The sequence below is a fragment of the Zonotrichia albicollis genome, chromosome 11 (genome assembly GCF_047830755.1).
Source record: "Zonotrichia albicollis isolate bZonAlb1 chromosome 11, bZonAlb1.hap1, whole genome shotgun sequence".
Lineage (NCBI taxonomy): Eukaryota > Metazoa > Chordata > Aves > Passeriformes > Passerellidae > Zonotrichia > Zonotrichia albicollis.
The window spans coordinates 3,378,326-3,398,842 of NC_133829.1; the positions used below are offsets into that span (position 1 = coordinate 3,378,326).

Genomic DNA, 20,517 nt, shown 5'->3' on the forward strand with positions numbered 1-20,517 from the left:
CAGAATGAGCAGGTACAGAAATGGGGCTGTGTTCAATTTAAGCTTAAATTTATGAAGATGAATTGAGGGTTATCAATCTTGTATCTTTCCCATTTAAAGAAAGAAATATATATCACAGCTCCCATATTAAAATTAGCCACAGCTGTCACTGGCTGCCAGCTTCTGATCTCTCTTGTGTCTGGCTGCTTTTGAATTCCCATCTTTGAGCCTCCTGAGGATTGGGGGCTCTCTGGCATTTGTTGCCAAACACACACAGGGGCAGATGTGCCCACTCTGCTTCAGAGCTCCCAGGTTTCAAAGCTCCCAGAGAAAGTCCCTCTGATTTTCTGTAATTGATCCCTTTAAATCACTTACGTACTTCTGAAAATCTCCCCTAGACCAAGTTTATCTGGCATAAAGAGATGTTATTAGAGCAGATTTTTGTGTCTGTCAGGAATTGACCTTTCTCCAAAGCTTTCTTGGATGGCTGCCTATAAAGTTGGGATTACTGCATAATGGAAAAGTAAAGAGGAATATACTGGGAAACAATCCAGACCAAAGGATTTCCTTATGGGATTTTTTTTTTTTTGAGTGGCTAATAAAGGTGGTTTTCTGAGGTAAATTCTTTCTGAATTTAATTCTTGGAACACTCAGCCACACAAAGACACTAAGCAATACTGATACTTAGATGAGCCCAATATTTGTTGTCCTAGCATAACAAATTTCAGGATTTTTTTAAAAACCTTTTTAACTGGTACAAATGCAGCAGGAAGAATTCAGTATCTCTATTTCATGCTCTGCTACCGTTGGTCGCTGCTTTTCACATTCAGTGCTCAGCCCAAGCACAGAGCGAGCGCTTCCAGCTGGGATCTGGAGCTGCTGCCAGCAGGGGATCAGCACCAGGCTGGAGGCTCAGGTGTGCCTGGGTGTGTTTGCACTCTGAGGCAGAGCCTGCACCTTCCCCGTGCTGCTCCTGCCACAGCTGCTCCCACTTCCATCACTAGATGGCCCACGCTGCACGCGGCACCCAGCGCTCCCGCGCCGGCCAGGGGCTCCCATCCCAATCCCAGTCCCTATCCCTATCCCTATCCCTATCCCAATTCAATTCAATCCCAATGCCAATGATATCTGACCAATTGTTTTTACACTGAGATTTCCTTCTTGCACTGAAAACCTGACACTCCATTCTGAAGATGAGAGGAAAGTGGGAGAGCTCTTTCACTGCTCAATTAGCAAGACATCCCAATAATGCTTAAAAACTTCAATTAGAATTTCAAAAACTGTTTTCCCTTACTTTTTAAATCTATTTCTCATGTTTAAGGTAAAAATCAACCAGCAGCATGCATTCATCAAGAAATTTATCTAAATCACTAATTTTTCCATGCTTTCATGCAATTAGAGCCTCATATGAGCAACAGGTCCATGTTCAACAAGAAGTCAAGGTCTGCAATAGGTCCATTTATTTCTCTGTGATTCTGACACAGCATCTTGTGCCTGGTTTGTGCCACAGCAGCCAAACAATTTGAAATTTGCTCTAAAAATAAGTTACGAATTATTTTAGCCTTACGTTGATTTTCCAGAGAGAATGCCAAATGTTAAAACCTTTAGGGAAAAAAAAATAGAAAACACTCAAATCCCAAGAGTTTCCTTTTAAAAGCAGAATGTCTTTCCACTGGAAAAAAAGGTAGATTTATTCCTTTGCAATTCTCTGTCCCTTTTGGTAAACAGGGAACACCCCTGTGGTTCGATAATCTCACGCAGGATGAAATAATTGTAACCTCCAAAAAGGTGACCTCACCAGCAATGATGTCATCTCCTTGAAAGGAAGAGAAGTAACACAGGGCTGGTGTTACAATCTGAACTTCACAAGTGAAGCCACTTCCTAAAAATATTCCAATAATTGAGGGGATAGGAAGTGATTATTTGTATTTCATACAGAAGGCAGTACACATCCTATACACATGGACAGTTACTTTGTAAGGCTCTTTTCCAATGTTCCCTCCAAGAAAAACAGAAACATTTTCAGGAAAAAAAATTGGAAGTTTACAAATGGCAAGCACTGACTTTGAACGTGTTTTCAACTTGAATTGGTCGGGTTTTTAGTTTGATAAAACAAATATATTTTTGTCTGCTACCAAGGGAACACTGGAATTATTTAAAATATGTAATGAAACTACAGTTAAAAAGCTGTAGTGAAAGACATTTCCAGCATCTTGCTGTCTCTCAGCAAACAGCAGCCCAAACTCACCAACTCCAATTCATCCTCCTCCGACTGTACTCAGCAAACAAGAGGGATAACACAGTTACTAAAAATAGCATTGCTTTCAAATGAAAGAAAAAGTCACGTTTGTGCTTCAGGATTTTGATTCATTTTAATTAATAATGTGGATTTGCTAGCTGACTCTGTAGATAATACTGCTAGAAATGTAATACTTGATGAAATTGGTGTCACAGAAACCCTGCTGTACTGAGAACAATGGCTTTGGGGAAATTGGTGCAGCAAGAGCTGGTGACCCCAAGGACACGGGGATGTGCAGCACGGCAGCCTCTGCCTGCACTGATCCAATAAACCAGCTCAGCAACAAAACACTGTCCACATACAACCATCATTCCATGCCAGCATCTACTCTGCAATCTCCTAATTCCCCCAAAAACACACTCAAACCCAAAGCTGAATATGATGTTGTTCTGCACAACACAACATTAAACAGGTGCTGTGCACCACTAACACCAGAACTGCATTAATGCTTCTATTTCTAGTTAGAAGTGGAATTGTCACTGTAAGGATCAGCCAGTGTACTTCCTATCTCTCCTACATTTCAGTATTCCTAGAAAAACCTTTTTTTTTTTTCAAGAATCATTACTCTGAGGCTAATTATAGCTTTTGTTACTTGGATTAATTTGGCATTATTCATCATGAGTACCAGTAACAAATGTAAGCACTTGTTGTAGCTTAAAGACAAATAGGAATTATACAGAGAGTACTTGTGTTGTTTATATCCTGCTCCTCCTGGTTATGGCCCATTCTTCCATATACAGAAAACATCCACAGAGACACTGCAAATTTCTACATGGCAGCAAAAAAACAAGGACCAAAGGATTTGGCCCAGTAAATTAAAGGAAAAACAGAGCAACACTTCCTGCAAGACCTGTTCTGGGCTGGAGGCCGTGGCTGCCTCACGGCTGACACAGAGCCCGGCTGGACAAACAGCGGTGCCAGGGAGCAGAGCAGCCCTGCAGAGCAGCCAGGGCCTGGGATGGCCCTGCTGGGGACACGAGAGCCCCGAGGACAGGCAAGGGCACGTTCCACACATCACAGCACTGCTGCTCTCAGCCCTTCCTCACCACAGAAGCTGCTCTTCACATCCCACAGCCATTACGACCCAGGAAAAACAGGTACAAAATGTGCTTTAGGGCACATTAATAGAGCTCACATCACCAATAAGATCAGCCATTCCTCCACGGAATAATGGATAACCCTTTTTAAAACCCACATCCTCCAAACCACCGGAGTTCTCAGTACCCAGTCAGAGGGATGTCAGATCAAAACACCCCAGCCCTGTCTCTGTGATTGTGCTCTTACCACATTCAGGTCAGACTGCTGTTTTACAGCTGTAAAAATTCCTTACAAGCTGAACTTCTCCCCACATCACAATCTGTACTTCTGACTTTCATCAGTGGCATTTCAGAATACAAACACCCCTCTGTTCCTGTGCCCTATGGTAAGCAGGTGAGCCAGTTTCTCCCTGTACATGTGGGCAGAACAGCCCATTTCCACAAAGCCAGACCCAGAACTGTCAATGTTTGAACTCACCAGTGGTGGCATCATGCCCTTGCTGGAGGGTGGGATGACGACACGCAGGTCGGGTTTGCGGTTGTTCATGCCAAGGTTTCCTCCTCCTGGTGGAGGTGGGGACTTTGTAGGCATGACCTTGCCTAGGCCATTCCCACCACCACTGGTACCAAGTAGACTTGGTGAAGCTCGGGAATTCACAAACCCATTTCCTGAAAGAGGAAAAACAAATGGACTGTAAGACTGAGGAGAAGGACAATACAAAATTTTGGTGCTCACGTAGCAGTTATGAAATATTTATTTCGTAAAACTTCCGATAACAAACTTCCCACAAGGGGCTGAGTATTGAACAATTGAACAAACACAAACCACTCTGGCCAGAGGATCAATATGGAAAGGGAATATCACTTCAAGGGCACGCTGTGGCAGCTTAAACGCTGAGAAGAGCAAATTGCCAAAGAACTATTTCTAATAACATCCGTTGTGTTCAGTTTGCCCTTTGAAGCTCCTCCAGGCTGAGCCTGCAGAAAAGTGAGCGTTTTGCACAACCCCTCTTGGTCCCCACCCCCACAGAGAGAGCATGGACTACACTGAATTGCTGCTGTGAGAACAAAAGATCAGCTCCTAAAGTCTCTAAAATTTATTCTGCATATACCTCCAAGACATGTAGGACTAATTTCAGTATCAATACTTACTGTCTGATTATTATATTTAGCAACAATGAATGAGGGGAACAAATCCTTTCCCTTCAAATTCATTCCAGATATACACATAATTTATGCCCACAGGTTTCTTTAACAAAGTCTTTGCCTTACTCCTGGTACTCATTTTAAGAGGAATTGGACAAGCCAAACCCTACAGGTCCAGGATTCAGCACTGAAATCTCTAAGAGTTGAATACACTCAAGGTAGAGGCCTCAGCTCACACTCAGAACTGACCAGAAAACAGCAGCGAGGCAGTGAATCAGTCAAGTGCCCAGTATTCTATTTTCCCATCCTGACAGAAGCACCAATCATGTTAACCAAAATATAGCTCTCAGAAAAAAACTTTAAAGCCACATTCCAATCACAGAAACATATTTATAGCAACAATTCCAAAATACACAAACCTTATTCAGCTGCAAACAGAAAAAAAGTTGTTAAGGAGAATTTTGCAACAGGGAACCCCATAGTTCACCCTACAGAACCTGTGTGTGTGTGTATAAATAAACACAATTCATAGTAAGATTCTGTTTGCACTAACACTGCAGGTCTGAAAGCAGCTTTTATAGGCACAATCAGGGAAAAGTCTGTGAGACAAAGTTCACTGTGTGGGAAATTCTCTCTTAATCGCCCATAGCGCCACGCTGGCATGAATTTTGCATTATTATTCTAATTTGAATAGGCCCCTATGCCCAATCCAATTTTATTGCATTAAATACATATTAATCTAAAAGCAATTAAAATAAGAAAGTTGTCAGTGTCACATTCTACCTTCTTTAGCAACATTTTGAATGCCTTTAAAAGCACAGCAAGAAGGAAGAACAGCAACATGTCTCAGCAAGGGCAAAAAACTTCATGGAAGGGCCTGGTACCACCAAGATCCTCAGCCAGGGCACAGTGAGAACCTCGATGGGAATTCACCAGGATGCTGTGAGGAGGCCTCCTCTGGATTTACTCACTATGTGCATTTCCCACTGTGCCACAAGCCTGACCATACATGGATGATGTGATATGTCCCCTGAGTTTTCCAAGGTTAACAGAGCAAGGAGGAGTCATTCTAATTTAGTACTTTCCTGAAGCATTTGCATAGGAGGTATGGGAATATGACTTTTAACTCAGAACTTATGGGGGAAAGAAGGAACACAGCAGAAAGTCAAGTTTTTTATGTCAGCATTCTTCCTTCTGTATTAAAATCCACAGCAGAAACTGATTTTGTGATTAAAGGATCTACACTCCTCAGCAGAAAACAGCAGAATTTATTCAGATGCTTCTAGGTTAGTGATAAAATTTAGGTGGAGTGGTTGAAAAGTTGGGTTGGAGCTGAGAATACACACTAGAGCTAAATATGCTCTTGACTGGTAGGAGAAAACTCTCCACAGCTGGGTCACATGGAAAAACCAACAAGCCAAAAGGAGAAATTTAGTTCTGTGCTACCCTTAAGATTCCTGAAGCAGAGATGGTTTTCGTAGAATCTTGATTTTGTTAACACAGTTATGCATCAATTCCTATCCATTATAAATGAGAGCGGCATGAGCTACAGCCAGCCTGCAGAGATTGAGAGACATCCTCCACAATGGACAGAGTAAAAAGGAAATGGATTTGCAAACACTCTAGGGAGGAAAATGGCATAATTTTCACCAAATTATATCTGAAACTTTGTTATGGCACCTCCCATTTTCAGCAAAAATGCCAGAGCATTTAAAGAACTTACTGTTACAACGGATGTAAAGTCTGGGCTTTAATGCAACAATAAATAGCATTTTATTGCTCACTGGGGCTGTCAGTGTCACCTTTCCAAGGCAGGGCTGTGAGCTGTGAGCAGTTCAAGCTGCCCAACAATCCCACTCTGTACAAACACTGGGGTTCTGTACACTTTGGGCCATCCTATGATACCATTTCCTGTCCTCTGGTTCCAGCATTTCGGTAGCCCGTGTGTTAAATCTGGACAGTGTCTCTCCTCCACACCCAATCCAGTCATTTCCTGAGCCCTTATTCCAGGGCTCTGCCAATCCTTCAGAAACATTTCATGCTTTTAGTGCTGCTGTCAAAAACAACAAACTCTCTGCCACTGCCTGCTCTGTGCAGCATCAGGCGGCAGCAGGGCAGGCAAAGCTTTGCTTCTGACAAAAGGCTGAGCACTTCTCAAAAGGAGTGTTTAGAATAAATTAAAATGGGAGAAAAGGGAATAAAAAATCTCCTAAGTGTGCAGTACTCTGGGTATGCATGCAATAGCAGCCCGTTGTGATAAAGAGCTGGCACTGAACACTGAGCAAACACTGGAGTGTCTGCATTGATCACCTGAGGGATCATAAGCTGGGGCTGCAATAAGAGTGCAGAATATTCCTTTTTAGTATGAAACTTCAAGCCTTTTCCCTTTTAATAATCTAATAAGAAAATCAAATTACCAGTTAAGAGTGAAAGGATAACTAAATGTGTGGTATTTCTTAGAGCAAGGTCAGGAGCCAGAAAAAGATGATGAGTACAGGATGATGCAACTACACAGCCCTTTGCCAAACCAAAGCCTTAATAACCCCATAAATTCTACTTACTATTTCATATAATACAGAAATTGTTTCTACCTGACCTGCTATAGATCTTCCCCAAAGACAATACTTTATGTTTTAAAATGTTTTCAAACTGGAAATCGAAACAGAATATAAAATCCCACATATGTGTAAAAATACAACTGTTTTTAATTCCAAAGGAAGAGTTTTATTTAACTCTAATTCCTTAAAACAGACGTGAAAGCATGTTCAAAACAGTCCTTTGGAAAACAGACACCAATGCAAATATAAGCTCTCAATTATATGAATCATAATTTAATTAGATTTGATGATAACAAAACCTGCCAACGTACATTAGCTTACTTCTTGTTTAGTCAGAAAGTGTTTACTTTTGAAGCAACTTCTTTTCTGGAGTGAAATGTTACAACCCACCCATGGTACCAACTGGATATTCTGCCTTCAGAGACATAATACAGCTTAATCTCATTTACTGTCCTGCAGCCCAAGACACAGCATTCAATTACATGAGCCAGACTCATATTTCACTGTATAAATCACATCAGCTGAAACAATGAACACACGTGGCTGGAAAGTACTCCATGTACTTGTTACTACTCAAGGAATAAATTACAGGCATTGATGCCATTAATCTTTCTTTTTTGGTGGTTTTATTTGGTTGTTTCTGGGGTGTCTTTTTGGTTTTGGGTTTTTTTTACGGTTTTGGGGTTTTGTTTGTTTGTTTTTGTGTTTTGTTGGGGTTTGGTGGTTTTTTGGTTTTCTTTCTTTTTTTTTTTTTTTTTTTTTGCTGTTGTTCATTTTGGAGAAAGACTGAACACAGTTATACACAGCTTTGGAGTGATTGTGGACAAGCAGCTAAGCCATGTAAGATTAAGCAAAAGTAAGGATTGTAGTAAATAAATATTTATGCCTCCAGTGACATCATAAAAGCCAACAGACGTCACACAATTAGAAGCAAACTGAAAATCATGTTTGCAACAAGCCATTGATTCACAAGACATCAGGAGGCCAGATAAGATCTACTGGAGGAAAACACTGACATGAAGAACCTTGGGCAGGGGAACATATTGCAAGTAAAACCAACAACAGCATTTCTGTGTGCGTTAGTTGCTCAATTTGTTTACTTTGGGGTTAGTTTGACAGATTCAAGTGCAAATTAAAAACAGCATATGCCATTCCTACCATTTTCAGCTCTGTACAACACTCACTGCTGATTCTGCCATTGTTTCAAAAAGCTCCAGTTCTATATTAGCTTTGGAAAGGATTTACTGTAATGTCTCAAGGAATCTGAAATAAATGTATTCCTACTGATCTCTACAAATCAATACCTTTGATAGTAATATAAGGTCTTGAAATAAGTCTAACATGTAAGATTTATGCTTCTAAGGCAGTACTTTAGATATTAGAAGGCAGCAAAAAAGAAATACACATGACTAAATGTCAAGGGAATGCTTAGTCATGTTACAGAACTTTAAAAAGAGCTCATTTCCCAGGTTGTTGGAAATTTTCTTTTGCCTACAGCTACATAAAAGGAGAAAGAATTTTCAAGGATATTTAGAATTTAAAGGGGTGGTTATTGTTCAGAATGCAATAGCAAACCTAAATAAAGGCATATTGCTCTTGTAGCTGAGTGAAACATCAACAGCAACTGGATGTCCTTTAGGTCTTCTGTCAATTAGACAGATTACAGTTAATTACATCAGTTTACTTCCTAAACTTGCTGATTTCTGTGTTTCTATACAAAGCCAATGTAGAGTGGCAAAGCAAGGAGGAGAGGAATGACATGTTTCCAACAACCTGGGATGTGACTGCATCCTGAGCGAGGGGACGTTATGTAAATGTTGAGACTTACTTTAACCCAGCTGGGAGATTAACAATTTGTTCTCTGTATAGCAAATTCTAACCAGAATTGGCATGTACCTCTCAGTAAATCAGAAATTTTGGTAACATAACAAACACATACAGCAAGATATGAAATTTCAACTGAAACCAAGGGCAGTTCAGGGGCTGAACTGACCTCATGTCATGCAGACGGGTGGTTTCCAAGGAGAAAGAGCTACATTAAAAAAAAAATCAAATTCTTTCTTTCTTCTTGCCAGCACATTTTTAATGCTGATTTCAGCCACTCATTTCTTGTGAGCTGATTTAATCAGAGAGAGCTGGATGGATCAGCCTTTGCTAGCAAAGGAAAAGGCTCAGCTCACACCCTGTGGGACAGCTGCTCTGCCACAAGTCCCTCTGCTCCAGGAGAGCCCGGCAGCTGCAGCACCCACGGGCTGGATGTCCCTCAGGGCTGCCTGGGCCCCTTCCCTGCACTGAGCTCTCCTGCCAGAGGCAGAGCAAGGCAAAGCCACCATGGCTGACCCTGCTGAGAGCAGGAACCTCTGGGTGCTGCATCTAGCAGCAGCTGAACCAACACTCTCAAGTCAGATCCTTTCCTCACAGCTGGGAAGAGAGGAGCTCTCACCAGGGAACACTGCCTGGGACTGCTCCTACCTGCCACACTGAAGAGGAAGCCCAGCCCTGAAACAGCACAGGAGAGCACAGCCTGAAGCAGGACCTTGCTCTCAGGGTTTATTTGCAGCTGCTTTCCTCTGTGGTCCTCTCCCACAGGGCCAAGGCTTGGAGCTGATGCAGGTTAACAGGCTGGCAAAGGGACACTGTGGAAATGTCAGAGTGGGGCAGAGGCAGAAAAAAGCTGCTTTCTTAAGGAAGATGCTGATAGCATCAGTGCAAAATATTTGCCTGAAACTGCATGAGGTGTTTCTCAGGAGCCAGCTGGACACCCCTGCTGGGATGTCTCTCATTCCACAAACCAAACTGGACTAGAAAGGTGTGCACAGAGAGCCTTTCTGTTACTGAAGCCTCTGTGCACTCCTGATTGTTGCAGATTCAGACTTGTGCAAAACCAAGCTCAGAGATTCTTTTATCCTCCCCCATCAGCCAAGCCCTCAAGACAAAGGGAACCATTTACAGGTGTGGCTATTTTCAGTTCTGTCTTGATCCCTCTCTGGCATCTCCCAGCAGTTTACAGGTGTGTGCAAGCTGTCAGTGGCACCTCTGCAAAACCCCTCCTCGGGCCAGGATAAAAGACCACACATGATCTACACTGACTCTTAGTATAGATCCAACAGCTCACAGCTTTTCCAGCAGATATATCCTTCAGTTCTGCTCCAAAGAGAATCAGTATTCCTGAGGTTACTTCACATTCTCAAAACCTAAAGATCGGTGAGGACATTAGAGAACATATAGCTCTGGAACAAAGAGGAGAAATTCAGTACTCAAGCAGATCAGATCTTTTTATCCATTCTCCTGGTAAAAATGTAAGAGGAAAGAGAATTTCTTCTTCTTTTATTTTTCTTTTCCAAAAGATTAACTGTGTCCTTAATCTGCATTATTGATCAGAAGGGCTGTTTCACTGACACAGAAATGTACAGACAGAAAATACTGTGCCTTTGTGAAATCATAAACAGCCTCCACTTCCAAAAATTCCTTAAGAATCCCCTGGGACTGGGAAGAACTCAGGTCTCAAGGTTTATGGTTTTCATGCAGCCTTGGCACTGAAAACCAGCTCAGGTCCTTGGCATGGTTCTGGCTCAACACCACATGTGAAAGGTGTGGAAGAAAAAGCAGAGACTGAGTAACTGTGGTGCTACTTCTGAGCTGTTCTGGTTCTCAGAGTCCTCAAGGATGGCACAAGGTCACTGCAAGTGCATTCCACTGGGAACCTGGGGATGCTTCATGGGGTGATACCAATCCACTGGAACACAGCAAAGCAGCACCCATGGCAAACTGGAATGTCATCCCTCCATCCATCCATCCATCCATCCATCCCTTATCCATCCATCCCTTATCCATCCCTCCATCCATCCCTTATCCATCCATCCATCCCTCCATCCATCCATCCATCCATCCATCCATCCATCCATCCCTCCATCCATCCCTTATCCATCCATCCATCCATCCATCCATCCATCCATCCCTTATCCATCCATCCATCCATCCATCCATCCATCCATCCATCCATCCCTCCATCCATCCATCCATCCATCCATCCATCCATCCATCCATCCATCCATCCCTTATCCATCCATCCCTCCATCCATCCATCCCTCCATCCATCCCTCCATCCATCCATCCATCCATCCATCCATCCATCCCTTATCCCTCCATCCATCCATCATCCATCTCTAAGCCAAAGAAACTCTCCCCTGTATCTGGGCATGTGAGGTTCTACTTTGCCTGAAGTGTTCTCCCCATCCTGGTGATCTGAGGCTCCTGGAACACGTTTGATGTCCATTGAACATTGACCAGGAGCAACAAGATCATCAATGATCTAGCTCAGAAACATTTAATCTAATTAACAAAAATAATAAATTAGCTCTAGAGCAAACTCCATTATAATGCTGGACATTTTTCCCTCTCAAAACTGGTATATTTGCCAAGTAAAAATTTTCAGCAAATGTTTTTTATGTGGTGGGTAGAATTTTAAAAATATTACAAAATGAAAATGCTTTTTCAGACTTATGACAGCTGCATGTGAAGTAAGCTCTCAGTATTATAAAGTGATCACAAAATTTTCTGTTCTGGATATAAAAAACCACCTACCAATCTTTGCTACAACATGCAGATATTTTTACTCAAAGTTATTTTCCACAGAAAAACTGTTAAGTTGGCAGATTGACTGCTAAAGCAAATCATTTCCATTCCAATCAAGTTACACAGGACTTGAGAAAAGGACTTGTGTGAACTCAATATGAGCCATTTTATGCAACATCTTTGTTTGAACTGGGTCCCAAATAAGCAAGATAACCTTTACTTGCTTGTTACTAAGAGATAAAGGCATGTAAGTGTCTTTCAACAAAATGAGAACAAAACCTCAGATTCCCAAGAACTTCATAATATTGAAGAGGATGGAGTTTTCCTTTATTTGTAAGAGAATATATGGGAATATGGATATGCCAGTACTCCATCTTTACCTCTGACATCACTCCTATACATTGTGAGCTGCAAATTTGGCACGTGACCTTTCACTAAACCCACAGGAGAATTCTCCATTCCTGAGAAGTTAAAAAAAAAAACCAACCTGGAAGCTAAAAGCAGAAAATACATTTTTTAAAAGTGAATTCTACAATAAGTGCAGCAAGAAACTAAAACCATTATTGTCTGCAGCCATAATTAACATGAGATACATTTCAACAGCAGCTGTCAAGCTCAAGTTGACAGCAGATTTAGTCAATCTGGTTACGTATGATTTCTTGATCGTGGCTGTAACTGAGAAGGTTCCTGTGCACCTGTCAATAGTTACAAAGTTTTTATGCCAGAACTTACAGCAAGTGGAGCTCTGACAACTTTGGGTACCACTATAATTTAGCATTCTGGTGTTAAGCAGGTATTTGAGTTTCACTAAAGATGTTCCCCTGTTCTTGTACAGTCACAACTCTCACTTGCATGACAAACCTTTCTAGAAGTGAGTGGGTATAACATCTTGGGTGTGATATTCTGCAATGTAAGAGATAAGTGATGCATTTTGACTTTTTACATAAACTATTAATAAATGCAAGGAGGAAAACATTTTACTGCATTAAATATGTCCCCCAAGCTGCTGTAACTGGGCATTTCTAGAGTTTGATAACCTATAACCACTGTTTTATTTGCTTATTGGAGGAAGGAGTCTTAAATCTGAAGGTTCTCTTAACAAAGCCTGATTTGGGAAAAGAGGCCTGAAACAGCCTGATAATAAACTTATTTAGTCTGACTTGAAAAACTCTACGGAAATCAACATCTGACCTCTACAGTTTCTAAAAATAGTAATCTTTTTTCAACTGAGGAAGCTTCCTCCATTTAAAATCTTGCTTACCTGATGGAAACCACTCTTTAATATTTCATATCTTTGCTGCACATAGCCAAGGAGTGGATAAAGAGTGGAAAGTCAATCCTGTGCTTTCAGCCTTGGAGAGTTGCAGCATTTTTTATTCATCAATTCAATTGCCTGACTTGATGTTCAAAGAACTTTTTCCCAGCTGCCACACTAAGTAGCCAGTGGGCAAACACTGAAAGGTCAACAGTTGCTTCTCTAATTCCATGCTATGAACACTTCCCAAGGGGAGCTGGGTGTGTTTGCAGAACTGACCTTCAGCCAGCACGGCTTCCAGAGGCACAGGAGGAATGTGACCAAAGTGGGTGAGCTGGCGTTTATTTTGTCTGTCTGTGGCACGACACATTTCAGTGGCTGCCTGCCCCTCTATCAGAGTGCTAAATTTTGTTTAGGGGAGACAAAATATTATTGAAATGAAAAAGTGCTATCATATATTTTTACTGAAGGCCAAAAAATATTGTGGATTTGATTTTTGGCGAGATCTCTAATTTGTTTTCAAAAGAAATTCTGATCATCATCCAAAACTAAGACAGATCCTAGCTATCAGTTTCCAAGATTTATTGCTTTCTTCGTGTAATTGCTAGAAAATGATTAGCAAGATACACATGGCAATACAAACAACACAGTCTGTATTTGCTTCATTCTGATTGGCACCACAACCAGCATCAAACATCCAGGTCCTGCAAATACTGAAGTTGAGAACTGAGCTGAGCTGCCTTTAGTGCAATAGTTCAGATCTGGCAAACATGAGATGTTTCTAGAATGCTGCAATTACACCTGTAGAGAAACACAAAAGCAGCAGCACGCTACTACTGAAAACCACTAAAATAAAAAAGGCAAATATAACTGAAGTGGAAAGGGCACAGCAGTAAAAAGTTAAATGCCTGATAATAATTTATAAAACTTGACAATAACAGTGCAGCTAAAAAAATTACGACCTTTGTTCTCCCACAGCCACTTTTTCCAAAGAGTCAAAATAAAAAATTGCTTTTGAAAAACTGAGAAACTGAAACCACGAGACTATTTTTTATAACAAAGACATGGTACTGCACTTACCCACTGGACTGGTACCAGCTCCATTTGGCACTGAGAGATCAGTTGTCCCCAGCATTCCACCTAATCAAAAGAAGCCAGAGCATTAAACTGACTTGCCCCATTACAGTACCGTGGAATTCTGTACGTCAAAACTGGAGCTGTGCAAATGCACTGGCAGCACTGGGAGCCTGTTACTGAGGAGGGCTCCTGGCAGGGGACGGAAGGAGGGGCAGGGGCAGGGGCAGGGGCAGGGGCAGGGGCAGCAGCCTCACCTGCGTTGCCGGCGCTGGGCGGTCTCTGCGGCGCCCCGGGGGACACGTTGCGGTGCAGGGTGCTCTGGGGCGGGGACAGCATGGTGGTGTCCGTCAGAGAGGAGCTGGCAGCCAGGGATGGGGACACCAGGGAGCTCCCGGGGTTGCTGTAGGTTAAAGTGTTGGGATTGGACACCGGAACCGTCACCGACATGGAGAAGTTCTGGGCGGGCAGGCCGGGCTGCGGGAGAGAGGACGAGGAACAAGGAGACAGCGCCATTAGCATGAGCTGTGTTTGCAGAAACAGCGCGTCAGAAAAACTCTGTCACGGCAGTTTGTTGGTTTTTATTAAAGTTAATTCTGTTAGTTTTTAAAGTCTATTAAGCGCACAGTTTTAAAACGTCCATTTGTTGTAAAGTACGGTGTTAAATTCTTATACATGACATAATTTACAGTGCCAAAGAATTACTCCAACTTCTCAAATATGTAAAGTTCAAACAGAGAAAACTAAAAGTATTCACATGAATTCACAAGCTTATAAATACAATAAATCTAACAGTTAATTTGGATTATTATAAAGCAATGACAAGCTAAACATGTCTACAAATCAATGAACTGTTGTACCTTCAAAATGTAAGCATACACATGCACATTACAAACAATTATCACACAAAAAAGAACAAGTTAGTAAATAACATTTTCTAGTAATAACTTTGCCAATATATTACTACTAATCTCTCACACTTTGTTTAAAAAAATAAACAGATCTTTAGAAAATCACAAAGTTCAATAATTTGAATTTAAACATTTCAGGCTCCCCAAACCCCTGCTTTAATAACCATTCCATCTTTTTTGCAAATCTAATATTTTTTATTCTAGTTTTTACAGCATTATTTAAAAGGCAACTGTTTTTCTGCAGTATATATGTTTGTTATTCAACAGCTATTGAATCAAAAGCTGAGCTGCCTGCCCATCTATGGTACTCATTTGGTCATGACTAACTTCTTTGGCCTTTGTCTCATTCCTATCCTTTGACAGTGATGGGTTTCTGAAACAAAAGGGACTATTTTTTTTTTCACAACTCTTATAATTACTGGAAACAAAACCATGACAGGTACAATTTAAGGACAAAACCCCAGCAGTATTTATTGACAGAATAGAGAGAGGTGATGGCCGTGATTAAGGGGTCAAAGGCAAATGACCAACACACATGACCTAGCAAGTACACTTTAAAAAATGCAATTTCATCATCTGTAGCTTAAAAATCACTTAGAATGATACTTCTGCATGAAAAGTTAGATAATACAAGAAATATAACAATAACTATACTAATTCAGAGAGCAGAATATATTCTCTACAAGAAACAAAACCTCTTACTAGTGAGAGCCAACAACAATGTCCCTACTGAAGCATTCTAAGAATAATCATCAATTTTTGGCACAGATGGAAGGAAAAATTAATGAAGCAGAACAACACAAAGCTAGCAAATCATTCACAGTATCTAACCAATGACAAGCCCTGCTGGTGCTTGTTTTCAGGGGAAACCACTGGAAACTACTCAGTATCTACCAAACCCAGGGTGTTTTTACACAGCACACTGTCAAGCAGCTCAAACTAAACTGGAAATACCTGAAGTATGCTGAACACACTGCTAGGAGGGAACAGCTGGAACATTTTTTCTGTAGGTTTCTCAATAGAAACCTATTCAACAGAACCAATAAGTGACAGCCTCCCCCCACACCTTACAATGAAGGCTGTCTGCCCATCTATGGTGTTCATTTGGTTACGACCGAATTCTTCACGCTTTGCCTCATTCCTATCCTTTGACAGCAATGAGTGCTCGAGAACAAGAGAAACTGTGTTCTTATAGAGCCCCACAAGTACTGGAAACAAACACATAATTGGTCAGATTTGAGTTACAAATACAGAGCTGTAGAGCTAAAAGATAATGTTGCCCTTTCTATTTCCACTGATGTCCACACAGACTTTTGGGCTTCTCCCCAAAAACCCATTTAGCTGTAACATACTGAGAGATGAGGCCCAAAGATGTCTCAACACGGAAATGTCAGATATGAGAATCTTCAAAACAAAGAAAACCCAAAATATATTGGCTTTATATTTATTCATCACGTAACAGAAGTGATGCTGGGTGTCATGACTGTCAGTTTGCTGTTCAGTCCCCAGAGATCTCTTGGGCTCTGAATGATGAAATGATTTCCAATATCAGCAGTCATTTGGAGACACTACTCAAGTGCCCCAGGGTCTGTGCAGATTAACCCACCCAGTTCATCTCCTTTAACTGCTACAAGATTTGCATTCTTAAAATATTCAAAGGCTGTGCCAGAGCCCTGTATTATTTTGCTTAGAAAATACTTAGTAATACTCAACACTAACTGATTTTTGTAGGTGGAAATTAAATGTCACTGTGAACACCTCCACAAAAAACATGCAACATTTCCACTCCTTTTATCCCCAAACTGAAGTTCTGGAGCCAAGTGACTTATGGCTGCACACTGGGTTGGCACTTGGCAGAAAATTTTTAAATATCCTTCAGTGTTCAAGGAAATATCCATTGGAATTTCAGAGGAGCAATCTTTTGAGGCTCTCATTCTGCAGCAGCCTTGATTTTAAATATCTAAATAACTTTCTACATCCAGACCTGAGCAAAATAAATTCTACTAGTTAGATGACAAAATTAATCCAATTCTATGTGCCTGCTTGTCACGTACTGTAAAATCTTGATCACCAGACAGATGAAGACCTACAAGATGTAAATAAATGATCCTACACCCCACAACAAAAACCTATCTTGGTAAATATATTTTAGGTAGGATTAGGTAATGCAGTAGGCTCCTGAAATTTTGAAATGTTGTTTCGTGTTCCAAAGGTATGAAAAACTGGGAGTGCAAAACCCAAGCTAGATATGATTCTTCTTATTCTTTACAATAAAATGTATTTTAACAAGACCAGGTATCACAACCTCATTTTTCCTCAGAAGTCCTTTTCCCTTCTCAAGCCATTAAATCCTCTTGTCTTTGAAGTGGTTTTCAGTGGTAAGCAAACACCATGAAAATTCTCATGCATGTAAGAGAAGCACAAACCATACTTTAGTACTCACTGCGATTTTATGATTCCGCATCATATTATCAAACTCTTCATTAATTTTTTTATATTTTTCTTCTGTATGTGGCGTGAGCACATATGAAGTGTCAGGGTCCGGGCTGTCGCACCCTCTGTGTTCCTTCTTGTTCAGAGCCTAAATAATGAAGTTAATAAAAAGGATCAACAAATAAAAAGTAGAGATAAAATAAAAGTACTTACAGGGCCTCGCTTGAAAATAAAATCACTATCTTCATTTAGTTTGCTGAATCTGTCCTCCGATAGTGGACTGTGCTCAAAGTAATCGTCAGCATCAGGGCTCTCACAACCATTAAGGCCTTTCTTTCTTAAGGTCTGAAATACAATTGGAAAATTCACATACAAATCATACTAACTTGCCAAGAAGTTTTGTACACTACTGAATCATTCAGAGCCCCTGAAACTACATTAAAATTTCACAGACAAAACTCACTGTGCAACAGACAGAATCAGTCTTTCAAGATAGTGGCAAAGTACACAAAAAGAAAAGTTTCACCCAGGTTCCATCTCACAGGTAACTTCCCCCTACAACCACTTCATCTCCCAGCACTGCAAGCAAAATCATTTTTGGACACTGGCTGATGGAGAGAAGTTGCCTGACAAGGAACATTCATGCTTGTGGCAAAGGAGTTCACGTATTCACCGGTAATTAAAAGCCAGTTTACTGGATCTTTAATGAATTGATTTTAGCATCCCAATTTTAATATTCACATTTTAAAGAGCATACAGTTATATTGTGACAAACATATAACTGCAGGACATTAATATCTGTAACATTCGGTCTCGAAACTTGACAAAGACAGGATCTTCCTGTCATCCTGCACGATAACAAGAACCGCAAAAAAGAAATTACATAATGCCTCTCTAAAATGACTTAGTTTGCTAAATATAAGCTTTTTCAGAGTCCTTCAGACTAACTTTATGGAGCTACTTCCTGTTTTCTGATGGAGAACTCACATCAACATCCCCTGGAAAAAAAAAAAAAGCAAGCTTGTCTACAATCCAGCCATTAAAGAAAGGATGTGAAACTACAGGTCTCGTGACCAAATTACAAGATATATTTGTATTTCTTGTTTTTCTTTTATACCCTATTACACAATCAGAAATTTTTCTCTGCAAGCTCTAATTTGTAACAAAACAGTATTTAAAGCACTACCTGTAAAAAAAAAATCTTTAATTTTTTTTAACGTTTCAAAAGTAAAGCAATAAAAATTTTAAACAGATACATGTTATTCGTACATAAAGCAGCAGTAGGACCGTACAGGGATGAGGGAGTTGCATACTTTCTTTCTGTCAGAAATTTTCTATATTCCATGAATTTTACATTAAAACCCCTAAAGATCAGAAATCTGCAAGCTGCCGTTTCCAGTGCCATAAAAAACCCCCGTGTTTTCCTATAGAAGCAATTTCCATTACGCACTGAAATTCTGATTTACAAAACATTTTAGCTCATAGTATTCACCAGCATTTTTTTACTGTCAACTGATTTTTTAGTACAATAAAAAATACATACTACTTCCTCGCTATTCATATATATGCAAAATCCTGCTTATTTCTACCGCAGTTTGAAAGCAGGAATTGAAAATCCAATTCGCTGCCTTAAATTCTTTAATATCACAGTTCACCATAAGCTGCAATTCCTTCTCAAGTTTCCTGGCTTGCTCCACGTATCCCACACAGTATCTGGAACTCCCACAAAAATGTAATCACTAAATCAGCATATGGGGAAAACAGGTGTAGGCTCCTCCAGCACCTGTCACAGCTCCGATGCCGCTCCTCCAACCAATAGCCGGACACGCAAATGGACTTGGCCATACAAGGGCCGGCTGCTCGGCCTCTCAAGGTCGGAGCCTGTTATCCCTCTCACAGCCCTTCCTAACAAGTCAGCCTGCCAGTCTGCTACACTTTGATATCAGCAGGGAAAATGTTAACGCTGGGTAATCTGGATTACACTTAACCCCTGCAGCCCACGGCGCTCTGCAAATAGAACCCAAATGTCTTTAGGCGCGTTGGGCGTCAGCGCGCGGTGCCCGGCACACGATGACGGAGCTGCACGGAGGCTCTGCAAAGAAAGGGCTGCAAGACATGCACAGAGTGCAGCTCCTGTGACAAACACGCTGAGGCAACTGAAGTCTTGCAGTGAGGAGCTTCAGCAGAGCTCCTTTCGATAGTCTAAAGAAATCCAGTGAAAGCTTTTAAATGTAATGCTGCCAGCTCATTCTCCCCCAATGGTAAATTATCCTCCTCCGATTTAAACAAAAAGGAAGAGATTTAAATGTAAAAATGCCTCCTTCCTCTCGGTGACTGTGTGTCATTTTTGCTAACAATGGGGTTAACTCTGCTTTGACTCCTGAGGAAGGAAAATGCCTCAGTATCTCCCGTTTCAGGCTCTGGAAACCGTCACTCCAGATGGGGTTCCTGTCATTGTGGAGGGATTTAAGCCACAGTTCCCTGTCACAGATAATAAGGCTGGGTCCAACAGCCAGAGCTCTGCCTCCTTATCACCAAAACACCAAGTGCCACTTGGAGGACCTGACCATAAAAAGCCTGCGAACTTTTATCAGTGCCCAGTAACACAATAGTAAAACATTCCTGCTCGGTGGCCAGGGCTGCGCACGGAATGCCGCGAGCTGTTGGCACGGGCAGGCGCGGCCGAGGGGAGTCAGCCCCGCCAGAGCCCGGCACGGCCCCGGCCCGGCTGCAGGGAACGGCACAGCCCCACAGAGCCCGGCCCGGCTGCAGGGAACGGCACTGCCCCACAGAGCCCGGCACGGCCCCGGCCCGGCCCGGCTGCAGGGAACGGCACGGCCCCACAGAGCCCGGCACGGCCCCGGCCCGGCCCGGCTGCAGGGAACCGGCACTGCCCCACAGAGCCCAGCACGGCCCCGGCCCGGCCCGGCTGCAGGGAACGGCACAGCCCCACAGAGCAGGGAACGGCCCCACAGAGCAGGGCACGGCCCGGCTGCAGGGAACGGCACGGCCCCACAGAGCCCGGCCCGGCCCTGCCATGGCCTCGCCGGAGCCCGGCCCGGCTGCAGGGAACGGCACGGCCCCACAGAGCCCGGCCCGGCCCTGCCATGGCCTCGCCGGAGCCCGGCCCGGCTGCAGGGAACGGCACAGCCCCATAGAGCCCGGCCCGGCCCCGCAGGGAACGGCACAGCCCCACAGAGCCCGGCACGGCCCGGCTGCAGGGAACGGCACGGCCCCACAGAGCCTGGCA

The 20,517-nt window shown here is 42.2% G+C and overlaps 1 protein-coding gene across 6 annotated transcripts in view; it reads right to left on the reverse strand.

The window, feature by feature from the left end:
• MEF2A (myocyte enhancer factor 2A) overlaps positions 1–20,517 on the reverse strand; it is an 81,395-nt gene that overhangs the window by 8,289 nt on the left and 52,589 nt on the right. For 2 of the 6 annotated variants that reach the window (XM_074549185.1, XM_074549186.1), the window contains exons 4-8: positions 17,278–17,415; positions 14,181–14,400; positions 13,930–13,989; positions 3,794–3,984; positions 2,228–2,251 (exon numbers count right to left, since the gene is read on the reverse strand). In XM_074549185.1, coding sequence (XP_074405286.1) covers positions 2,228–2,251; positions 3,794–3,984; positions 13,930–13,989; positions 14,181–14,400; positions 17,278–17,415 — 633 coding nt within the window. Of the gene's footprint in view, positions 1–2,227; positions 2,252–3,793; positions 3,985–13,929; positions 13,990–14,180; positions 14,401–17,277; positions 17,416–17,480; positions 17,613–20,517 lie in introns of all 6 variants that reach the window. The other 4 variants (XM_074549190.1, XM_074549187.1, XM_074549188.1 and 1 more) reach the window with 4 other exon arrangements.